The sequence below is a fragment of the Pinus tabuliformis genome, chromosome 2_2 (assembly GCF_031772625.1).
Source record: "Pinus tabuliformis cultivar Carrire ecotype Pingquan chromosome 2_2, CPIR1, whole genome shotgun sequence".
NCBI lineage: Eukaryota > Viridiplantae > Streptophyta > Pinopsida > Pinales > Pinaceae > Pinus > Pinus tabuliformis.
In genome coordinates, this window is record NC_142300.1 from 953,916,504 (window position 1) to 953,929,042 (window position 12,539).

The window sequence follows — 12,539 nt, forward strand, 5'->3', positions numbered from 1 at the left end:
AAGCTAGGTATGATGTGTAATATAAAAAGTAAATACATTATTAATAAATTAATCACTTGGAAAAGCGAGACACCAAGAGATGAGATTCTTGCCAAATCACATTGGTGAATGGGAAAGGATAATTCTTTCATGGTAAAACTTTTCGATTTAATTCTAGATAAGCTGGATGGATTGGAGATAAATATCCATTGAGAAAAACATAAAAGTTGTGCGGGAGAGAAAGGCAATCTTCTATGAGGAAAATCCTCATGGGAGAGAAAGGTGAGCTTTTATGAGATAAGCCTACGCAAATGGATAAAAAGATCCATAAAAGCGAGACACCGCTAATGGAAACCATATCATGAAAGAAGGTATTAAATACCCATTGCATAGATCAATTGGAGGTGGTTGATCCATGGCAAGAACCTCGACTCGGTGGTGAATTGAAGAGTCATTTCTAGGTTGGGTAGCGGTGCTCTGTTTTCCAAGTGTCGTTCTCTCTATTGATCTAGTTTGACTCACTTGCGTGGATTGTTCTGTATGTTGGTTTCTTACCCTCTATGTTATAAATTCCTTAGCATATGAGAGAATTTGCTTGAGTTTTAAATGCACTGCATGTGGCGTTAATGAGATGATTTTATGGATGCACATAAATGAAATTCTAATTACAGTCAGAGTATGTGGATCTTATGTAGAATTGGTGTTAACCTGTCTTTTGTTAAGATAGTGAATAGTCGTGCTTGAGCCGCTATGCAAATTTGTTAACTGTGGTTAAGGCTCGACTGTATAAACTATGGTACAAGTTATTTGTGCTATGCATCCAATGCTGCGCTTCTGATTAATTGTGCATAATCCCTAAGATACACATGTTAACGTGTCATGCAACTGTGGCAGACGAATTATTGATTATGTATGATAAATGATTTTGTTTTGAAACGGTAGAGCCTATGGTTCGGGTTATCTAATATATGCATTATGCATTATAGGATGACTTGCATCCATTGAGGCGTTCTAATTATTTATTCGTATTGCATAAGATATATGTCGGTGGTACTTTCGGCCATGACAATAGGAATATGAACATGCTATATGGCAAAGCTAGTTATTGTAAATGGATGACCTGATCTCCATAAATGTTGGATTGAATCCTCAAAGGAGGGATACTCGAATGCGGGATATTGAATAATATTGATTGATTCCTCCTCTGTGATGTGATGTAGGCATGGGTAGAAGTGCTTGTGTTAGCTTTGTTATGAGGTAGTTGTATATGAACGCGTGTGACAACCATTACATCTAAATTTATTACAAGCTAAAATTAGTAAAGGAAACCAATATGTTGCCTTTAATACTGTGGCTAGGAGGTGTCTATTGAAAGAGGACCCAAAGTTGATCATAATTCATGGAACAAGGTACCAATCAACCTTAAGCACAATGCAAGAATAGGATGAAAACCTTAAGCATGACCACCAACTCATCGAATGGCCTTGAGGCTGCAATATGCAAGAAGAGGATGAAAAACATTGACTTTGAAAGCTTTAACAACCAGACAACCTTAAAACCCCAATTCCCTCCTTAGGACAAGTGTATTTGAGTTTACCAAGAGTTGGCTTCCAACACACCCAACGCTCAATGCCAAACATGACATGGTACACTAAAACACAAAGACCGTAAAACCTTTCAACATATCGACAAAGTACACATTCTTCCTTGAAATACACATTCTAAGGAAACCCAAATATGACTTCTCCTCATTTTGAGGATGGTACCTAAGTTAAATTGGATTGCATAGGGATTTCTTAACACAGGGTTCAAAATTATTACAACAATATACTCATTAATCACTAAATATGTCATTTGTAGGAATTGCAGTTAGGTGGGGAGGATAACACTCCTATCCATTTTTAAAGCTACACCCAATTAATAAGTTCTCCATGTGCCACAATAAATGCAATTTTTATGACTATAGTGACACATCCCTCGAGATTTCCTTCCACACCAACACTTTTATCCATGAACTAAAGAGTGACTATTTCATTATTATATTATACATACATGTTAATATAAGCATTAAAATTTGTATTCCTTTGTAAAAAATGCTAGTCCAAGAGATACATTTGATCACCTTGCCTTGTATCCAATATCCAATGTTGACCCCTATATCCTTAGATCTAGAGTGAAGGTTTCATTTCTAATGTTGTGTTTGAGCTTAAATTCTAATTAAATATTTGGGTTAGCCAAGGTCATTACTTAACTTAATGGCTTTGAAATATACAATGTATCATATTTTTTTTTAAGTTCAATTGGTGAGATATATCTGGGGGATTGAACTTTCGATCACTTGGATACACAAGGGCTTGCCAACATGCTTTTTTCCAATTGTGCTACTACCCTGAGAAAATATACAATGTATCATATTAACATCCACTTAAACCAAATTGACTTTTGGGACACATGTCTCTTTGATGATGAAGGGAATCCAATTATGTGATGTCAAACACATTCCCTCACAAACACTCACAAAGACCCTACACTTTTTATGGTTCGAACCTAGGTTGTCTGTTATGAAACCAACTCACAAAAAGATAGAAAAGATAGATCAACAACTTAGAAATCATCCTCTTCGAGGGGGCAACCTCCTTTACATTACACAAAAGAACAATTATTGGATGATACAAATGACAAAGCCTCATTTCTATATATAAGAGTCTAAGGGGTCACAATATAATCAAAGTCAACATAACAATAATAATATAAGGGCACAAAAATAACAATAGTGGGCTTCTATGGGGCACAATAATAACAATATGGGGACAATAAGGGCACAACAATAACAGTAAGGGCCACAATGACACTAGTAATGGGGGAATCACTAGTGTTATAGGGACCTAACATTGTCTATATGGAAACACTGTATAATTTTGAATTTATTTATTGTAGATTTGTACATAGATGGATATTCCTTTCTTTTCATTTATCTTTTAGACTTCTTGCTTTCACCAATTGATTTAGAGCTTATGGAGTCTCAAGTAGCACCAATCCCCTTGCTTCTATTGGATTGAATAACATGATTTCTCTTTTGAAATCCATAATATCTCATTCACATGCTTCCTATTTCTCCCATAAGACTTTAGCACAGACTCCATGATCATGTTTGTGTCCCTCTTAATAACGCACTCCTTGGAAGGGGCCATAAAATCTTTTATTAGGACTAAACTTGGATGTCTCTTCTTTCTTGCCCTTTGATTCTTCATTCAATCATACCACCCATCAACTTGTTATTTTTCCATTTTTCTTATAATGACCTTTGTTGTTGGGAAGGTGCCTTTCAAGTATTTTGTCTTTGCATATAGATACACATAAAGTATCATTATTTTAATCTAATGGATGTGGTTGTTAAAATCACCAATATTTAATTAAATATGCATTGTTATACCTTTGCTCAAGTCAACTTCAATTCAAATTCTACCACATGTGTGTATACCCTTCCTTGCTTAGTTTGTATATTGTTGTAAGTCCCCAATATATTTATGTTGGCTTTTGAAAGATCATCTCATCCCAAAATAAGTAGGGGGGATTCAATATTCAAATCCGACAGAGTGGGGTTGAAGAAATGGATATTGAAGATGGATTCAATTATAGAAACTACCTTTTGAAAAAAGGTTAGTTTTGCCCCAAAAAGAAAGTCCCTCCTTTGAGACCTTGCCACAACTTCCATAGTTGTGAAATTTTACAATAATAGAACCTCTAGAGTAGAGGTTTACCATATACTTAGAACTTAGGTTGGAATTGATTTGATTCTTTAACTCTTTAGATGATGACTAGAGATCATTAAATACATAGTTTGAAGCGTTTGCTTGTAGTTATTAATGAACTTGTTAACCATCCATAGATGAATACTTCCCTTGCACATGTGCTTGATTTTGTCAATAATGAAAGAATCCTACTATGTTTTTGGTATATTCGACAAGACTACATCTTTAAAATAAAGAAGATTCAATTCTTAATGCTTTGCAATCCTGTAAGAGGGAGGGACAATCGAAGTCACGCGGGAGGAGGTATTCCCTTTGTTTAGCGAAACTCTACACAGATAAAGCACTAAATGCAATATTAACCCCTTGTTTCTGTGATAATTAGGGAATATATATCTATTCTCTCAAAGATTAGTCTTATATATTCAAAAAGAATTTCTCATTTATTCTAAATAACACTTAACACTGTTTATAGAATAATTTCTCACCATTACAATCACAATAATCATTTTTCAAGGCAAAAGCTACATCAAAACTTTTTGAATATGCAAGTAGATAATCTCCACAAATGAAGATGAAAACATATTTTGAGCATGTTTAAAGTGGATTAAAATATAATAATAAAAGACACAACAAATATCTTGATACAATAATAGCTCAAATAATTATCTTTAACAAAAATCTATTAAAACTTATTATAAAATTATAAAATGAAATTAACATTAATAAATAATCAATTAATTTATATAAAATCCCAACTTAATAATGAATAATTACTTAATTCTTTAAGTTCCACTTCAAAGAAAGCATTGACACATCAGCTAGAGAAGGGTGCATTATTGTTTCGGAGTTCTATGTCCGTCGCATCAATATTTTATTTGATGTGCCCAATTATTTTTCCAAAGTAAAACTATTATTCAACTTAAATAATAGAATGTATAATATTTCAAATTCTATAAAATGTATAATATTTCAAATTCTTTGAAAATCTGTTTTACTGAAACACAAATATATGGTCGTCGATGACATGATCGTATTCTATCCCGCCTTTAAATTCAAATCCTCTTGGTAGTTTGGCGCCATTGCGCGTATCCCTCTCAACGAGCTCAGTAGCTCGCATATGAACAATCATGGTTTGCAATCGCTTAAACATTGCCCCAGAATCGATCCACGAGCCACCATATCTCTCTTTGCACGACTTCCAACAGTTCATCTGTGTTTCTTCGTGGTCAAAACGATTTCTGAAAAAGGTATTTTTCTGCAAGAGAGTGCTAAAATTGCAAAGCGCCATTATTTTGTTGTCACCGTCATGAATCCTCTACGCCTTGTCCTAATGAAATTATTTAGAGTTCTTGATTGGAAAAATTGGCCATATTTCAACTTTCTGGAAATATTTCATTAAATAAGCTACCGTATTATCTAAAATAAATCTGAAGAAAGAGGTCGTGCTCAAAACAATGTTTTAAGCAACAAATTTCACAAGGGTTATTTCTGGTTCAGTTATTCTGAGCTTTCAATGGAAAATTTTGACTCTATTTTGGCGGGCTATGGTTTGTTTTATCGGGTAATTAGGGTTTTGCTTTTCTGTGTATTTTGTGAGTTTCTTGTTGTTTTGATGTCCCATTGATATTTTGATCAACATTTTTTGATCTCATTATGGCCTGTAATAATTGTTTTCCTATGTTGATAGGCTGCCGATGAAGATTTTTTCGGGGATGCATTTGATGGTTTATTTGTTATCATTGGGGGTTTTGTATTTTGACGAGTCTTTTTATATTTTGTTGAACTATAGGCCATCCTTTTTTCAATGTCTTTGAAGAATCTATGATGGTTTCTCTGTTATTCTGGTTTAGTGGGGGGTGTGATGGTCATTTGTTATTGTTAAGCATACGGGGTTTCGTGTTTTTTGGTTTTTGGATTAGCCATTGAATACTGAATTGGGCCTATTTGATAATCTGTCTTTTGGTTATTGGCATTAGGGTGATTTGTCTTTTTATGTTGTGAGGTGGTATGATTCAGGCATATGTCTGTTTTGGTCTTCTGTCAACTATTTTCGTTGACTTTCTATGATGTTTTGAACAAGCTGTTGATCATTTCTGTACTTTATGGGGATGTATGGGATGAGCATTATTTTGTTATTAAATAGTTGATGATTTGTATTCTTACATGTTTGATGTTATTATTGAGCTTTTTTGTGGGATCCTTTTCGATAATGTTAAGGAATATCTCCTGTGTTTTTAATAGGTCGTTGGTAATTTATCTTTGAATGCATTTGATATGGTGGGATATTGCGGACGTTAGTTCTAATGGATGCCATGGGCTCTTAAAATGATCCTAATGCAGTTTCATTGTTTATTAATATTCCCATTCTTTTTTATATGTTTGACCCTGCAGGAAGGCGAAGCTGTACAGGTTTGACAAGGATGGGAATCAATGGAAGGAGCGTGGTGTAGGAACAGTAAAGTTTCTTAAGCACAAGGATACTACAAAGGTTCGGCTGGTCATGAGGCAATCCAAGACATTGAAAATATGTGCAAACCATTTAAGTATGTAAATTTGTTTGTTTGTTTTTTTTGTGTAATTTCCCCCCTGAGATTGTAATAACTTATCTTACGTCCAAGTTTTAAGAGGCTTTCTGTGCCGATAATTTGTGTTGATCCTTATTATCTGGATTATATTGTTTTTTTTTTTGCCTTGCAGTTCATTCCCCAATGTCACTTCAGGAGCATGCAGGTAGTGATAAAACTTGGGTCTGGCATGCAACTGATTTCTCAGATGGGGAACTGAAGGAAGAACTCTTCTGCATTCGTCTTGGCTCTGTAGACAGTGAGCACTGTTCTTAGACTCTTCTAATCCTTGTTATGATCTTTTCTTTCTGTCTTGTATTTTTCTTTGATAAAATCAATGTTTGAGTACCTATATTCTTGGATCATTTCATTGAAGGGTTGATTTTGCATATGTTCTTAGGTTGCTTTTGTGCAGATTATAGTGGGTTGGTAAGGGATCCCCCTCCCCAAACACCCTATCAGCATAGTTAAGACTTGAGTTTAGGGTGGCTTTAATTATATCTGGTAATAGCAAATGATACGGAGGATTGTGCATAACCCACCCCCTTTTTGATTCCAATAAGCAGAGGTGGTCACTATGGTAATCCGATTTCAATTTGTAGTTAGAAAATGGGGTCACAACTTTCCATATTTTTTGTTTTGTTTTGTCTTTTTACATCAAACAATAGTATATTTATTAGAACCATAGTCAACTAAACAAACAGGAAACAATTTATTTGACAGGTGGAAGAAGTGATAGGCTTAGAGCAATTGAATTGTAGGCCATGCTTCTTGACAAATTGATGAACAGATGTCTCCTTACTTGAGATTTAGGTTGGCACCATGGCACCATCCTGTCCATCATTATACACTAATCTTGTCATTATCTTCTTCACTGTGAATGACTGGCCTGTTCCCTGCAAATAGATCTGGGCATAGAGGAGCCAATCCAAGAACAGTAATCTCTAGCACAAGACAATATTAATGATCTAAATACCTAATCCTAAAGCTTGAGTTTGATTTTTCTCTACTGGTTCTGAATCTCTGATTGAGAATCTCCCACTCGTCATTATCAAACCTTCTCCTTCATCATTGGCATCAGTTTCACTGCTGAGGTACTTTGGTTGGTTGTCATTGGACTTGAGAGCTTGAAGTTTCAAATGATTATAGTAACAGACAGCCAGAAAAGCCAGTCCACACCCACTCAAGTTTATGACTGTAACCTTTTCATTTATTACAGACAAAGATTATGTTATGAGCAGCCAGTCCTTGACAAGACCAGCAACATTCATAGTCAAGGCTGAAGTCTTTCCTATCAGAAGAAACACTGCAAGATTAAGAGCCAAGGCACAAGCAGAAATGTCATGTAATCCAAATCAAAGGAAGAGACCCTGATTATCAGAAATGGGTATTCTACTAAGGCCCAGGGGGTGCTGAGAAAAACAAGGGAACAAGGAGCAACAAAGATGTGATGGGATTCAACTTAATCCCTTTTGATGTTCGTGGAATTTGTATGAGAACCAATTGGGTAGTCTCACATGCAACTGCACTTAACTGGAGAATCACCTCCCATGCATTCATCTTGGCCTCCCCATAAGCTAAAATAGTAACTCCAATGGATATGGCCAACATATTGGCCTCGGGCTCAGCTTTATAAGCTTCTTTCTTCAGGGAAACCACAATCAAATACACAGCAATGGGAATTAGAGCTTTCAGCATTTGAAATAATGATACTGAGAGGAAAACATAGGCAGAATTTGAAAACCAGAGACCCAAAGAATACACTTATCAATACTATGGGTTCAACGAGCTTGAAGACTCTTACAATAGCAACAACCAGTGTTGAGTAGAAGCCCATGTGAATCATGGTGGGACTGATCACACTAAAGTTGTCAAGCAATGGAAACTCCAATGGATATGGCTAACATATTGGCCATGGCCTCACCTTTATAAGATTCTTTCTTCAGGGGAACTGCAATCGAATGCATATCAAATGGGCACAAGAGCTTTCAACATTTGAAATATCGATACTTTGAGAGACATGCACCAAGGGCTGCATCATTTAGGATTTGTACTCAGTTTAGGTGTCATATTCAAGGGGAAGTTGTTATGCTTCCACCACTTCATAGATTGTTAGAGTGATGAAACAAAAGAGGCTCCCTCTTGAGGCTAGATTATGTCATTCATATCAGCTGTGTTGTTGATGTCCTAGCTCAGCCAGGTCTTGCCAAAACTCTGTTGAGGTTCAAAATTTATTATAAACTGAAATGTCTTCACAAGAGTTGACCTCATAAAATGCCATAATCACAATATATGCCATACATGGCTGTGATTATGGCTCGCAAGACCCTTAGACTTTGAGCAATGAGGCTCGCAACATCACTTATGATTATGCACTCTACAATTCTGTGACCAGATGAATGCCAAGCAATTGAACCGCGATTTAAATCCTATTTTGTCAGCAATAAGTACTATACTTTGTCTTTATTTAGTGTAGAGAACCAAGCACTTATTCTGCTCATCTATAGAAGGGACAATGGTTGTTTGCCTATGAGGTATAAGGAAATCCTATCAGATGTTTTGTATTTTCGTATGGAATTGAATCATACTCCTGCACACTGTAACATTCATATATATCAACCTGTAGAGGCTTTAATAACACCTGGTATTCTGGTTAGTGATTTTATTGGACCTCATGTGCATATCCTACATGCATAGGATGGACTATTCATATGTTACAGGGTATTATTCTTATTATTTAGGGTGCACATCTTCAGGTGCTCAAGAACGATTACTAGAACAGTCAGTTAATTCTGCAATTTAAAGGATGAAAAAGGAGGTTATAGGAGTCTAGTTTTGGTTCTCATCCACAATGTCACACTAGTCTGCCTGGGCATGGTTCTCATGGTTTAATAGTGACTTGAGGAGTCATAATACCACAGATCACTAAACACGAACAACTAAGGTAGCCCAAGGACAATAGCCATCTTTACACATTAATTAACAGGTCTTACATTAATTATCCTAGGGGGTTTTAATACTTCCAAATGCTTAAAAAACAGTTAGCAGAGCATTCACATTACACATTCCAGCAATCTTTTCTATAAACCAACCAAATGCAGTCGGGAGAGCCTTCCTTTTAAACTATACAACCTTATTGTTAGTATGATCAACCTTATTTTAATATATAGTGTGACAAACCGTATGTGACAGGCAGGTAGAAAACTTTTCTCGCAATTGACTAAGCGATGTCCTGCGAGCCAGACTTGAATCGGAAACCCTCGTCAGAAGTATATGCTTGGCTCTTTTCCAAACAAATGAAGAGTCAATGAGGTTTTGTGTAATCACTTCTGGTATCGTATTGGGTTATTGTTAGAAGCGATAATTGGATTCGGATTCTCATCGAGTGAGTTGTTCTGCTTTCTCAATTTGAGAGGGTTTGTTTGGAGGGAAAAACGAAAGAGGACATACAAGAATAGTGAGGGGAAAGATGCAGAGGAAGAGGATTGAGAACATCGCCAGCAGGCAGGCTACATTTTCCAAACGTAGGTGGATTGCTGAAGAAAGCTTACGAGCTCTCGGTGCTCTGCACTGCAGAAGTTGAACTTGTGATTTTCTCCCCAGCAGGAAAGCTCTATGAACTGTTTTTTAGTGAAAATCCTACTATTTTGATTCTAATAATCATGGCTATGCAAACCTCATGAGATTCTTACTAATAACCTCGGTGGTGCAAGCCTTAGTAACCTCGATGTTGAAAAACTTAGTGTAAAACCTCCAAATCGCTGGTTTTGTTGTAGTGCTTATTGGAGAGTATATAAAAGATTTCACACCTTTTTATGAGATATGGGAGGAAAACATGTTAAAGATTTTTAATAAATATAAAATTTCCAAAATGATGCTAGTTACGTGTGATTCTTTTTTCATTGTTTGTGATTATGAAAAATGAAAATCAATGTTTTTTCATTAGTGCACACATATTTCATTATATAATTGCATATAGAAAAATCATTCCAGAGCCGATAAAAATAAAAGTGAAGAATTTATGGTCCAACGTTATATTTAAAGGAGATGTTTAAGGATGACGTTTGAATTTTGTTTTTCATTTTAAGACATTTGGAGCAAATATTAGGAAGGACTTTGAGAAAGGATTGTCCTTGATTTTCGAAAATGGAGTTGTTCCTTTCCAGCCATATGCCCCAAGTGACCATCAAAGGGAGAGCTCATATGTTTTTTGGATGTTTTCTTTATAGCCATTTTTTTACACATATCCATAGAGTCCCCATGCCATTGATGTGGATTACTTGTTCGGTTTTTTTTAACCAAACAAGAAAAATTAAAAAAATGCCTCAAGATCAAAGACTGAAACAAAGACCTATTGACATACCTTTTAAAGTATGGAAAGAACTTGTAAAATCATATGAGAAGTTGGATGCACAAAGAAAAGCCGACAATGAGAGCATTCATGTATTGAATTTTTCATTAAACATTATTTAGAATGTATTAATACTTTTAAGTATCTTAGACATGTATTTGTGTGAAAATAAATTGAATTGGTTTATGTTTAAGGACAAGGCATCCAAGGCGAGGTTAACCAAGACAAAAGTCACTCATCGTAGTGGCCAGAAAGGTTTAAAAGCACTAATAACAACCTTTGTAAGTATATTAAACATGTGATATTTTTTTAATAAATTTTGTACTAGAAGAAAGTCATTGTTATCTAATTTCTCCCTATTTACTGATTGATAGGAACTAAAATATGGAAGACCTCCAAATCATTTGGAAAAGGAGGTGCTGCAGCAAAAGAGATGGGTTGAATTTGTTGTTTGGATGGACTCTATGGTATGTAATCTTAGTTGGATTTCCAATATACTTTTAAACAATATTTTCATTTTATTTTTTAGTACTATTAGATATTATATCTTACCTCATTTTATGGTTAACATTGTATAAAAAAAACATGCGTTGTGTTATGTAATTAATACTAACATGTAATATTGATTTTTTTTGTCAGAATGCTATAGGTAATGATTGCAAAGACGATGATCCAAATTATGTTCAACATATATCAGGAGACGATGAGGATGAGGATGATGGTGGTGAAGGAGGAGATGATGATGATAGTTGCAGTGTTGGTGATGATGTGGATCAGAGTAATGAGGATGGTCAAGATGATCATGAGGATGATCTTGGTGGTGGTAGCTAGGCATGCACATGCATTGTTTTTTATGAAGAAATTATTGTGTAGAATGACATTGTTATGTTTAGATGGGTGTTGTGAATTTACCCTATATCAATGAGACATTTTGATTTTGTAATCATACGATGAGTTTGATTTATGTATGTTGTTAATTTATCGTAGAATAACGATATTCATGAAATATTTTGATTTGTTAATCATATTTGAATTTTACTTGTTTTGATTAAAAATAATACTGATTTTATTAGTATTATGTTGCTATTTTATACATGTTTTGAAAATTGTTAATGACACATTGTTATTTTTTTGGATGGATGTTGTCAATTTCTCTTAAATTTCTTTACAAATGATTTTGAATTGTGATATCTGCTTTAATGATATTTAGAAACTATCATATATTTCACTATGTATCTATAAAGGGGGTCATATATGTAAAGAAAAATATACTCTATATAAGAAGTCAAATGCGGATGTAACCATGGATGCAAAATTGAAAGTAAAATTGGATGTTAAACTAGGAATTAATACAAAATGCAAACAATTGACATACAAAGTGTTTTAAATTAGAAGTGAAAAATTGTGCAATAGTTGACACAAAGAAGGGAACAAAACATGGCATACAAAATGATATCAAATTGAGCAAAAACAAGGACACATAAATGGGCACCAAATTAGATGCAAAAAAAGACAACAACTAGATGTAAAATAAGATGCAAAGTTGAGCGTTAAAAAGAAGCAAAAAACGTTACAAATTAATATGCCAAATGATGATGCAAATAATGGTGTAAATTTGGGATGCAAACTTGGGTGCAAAAAATGAAAAAAAAAAGATGTAAGAAAAGACATAAAACAAGATGCAAAATGGGGCTGAAAAAAGGTGAAACCAAGGATGCCATATTGGATGTAAAAAATGATTCCTAATCACATGGAAATTTAGGTTCGAACTTAGACACAAAATTATATGCAAATGTGGACACAAAATGAGGCAAAAAAAGATGCAAATTTGGATGGTGAAAACGATGTAAAACTAGACACCAAAAAAATGCAAAATTGGATGAAAAAGTCGGT

At 34.7% G+C, this 12,539-nt stretch overlaps 1 protein-coding gene across 2 annotated transcripts in view; it reads left to right on the forward strand.

Moving 5' to 3' along the window:
* Nucleotides 1-11,662, forward strand: part of LOC149196370 (ran-binding protein 1 homolog c-like) — a 91,977-nt gene extending 80,315 nt beyond the window's left edge. Inside the window, exons 2-6 of one of the 2 annotated variants that reach the window (XR_016254664.1) lie at nucleotides 6,123-6,274; nucleotides 6,429-6,554; nucleotides 10,841-10,927; nucleotides 11,021-11,113; nucleotides 11,286-11,662. Coding sequence is in view for 1 of the 2 variants with exons in the window: in XM_089405533.1 (XP_089261659.1) it covers nucleotides 6,123-6,274; nucleotides 6,429-6,554; nucleotides 11,021-11,088 (346 nt within the window). In the remaining variant the exon portion in view is untranslated. The remainder of the gene's footprint in view (nucleotides 1-6,122; nucleotides 6,275-6,428; nucleotides 6,555-10,840; nucleotides 10,928-11,020; nucleotides 11,114-11,285) is intronic. The other variant, XM_089405533.1, reaches the window with a different exon arrangement.
* Nucleotides 11,663-12,539: the final 877 nt, after the last annotated feature.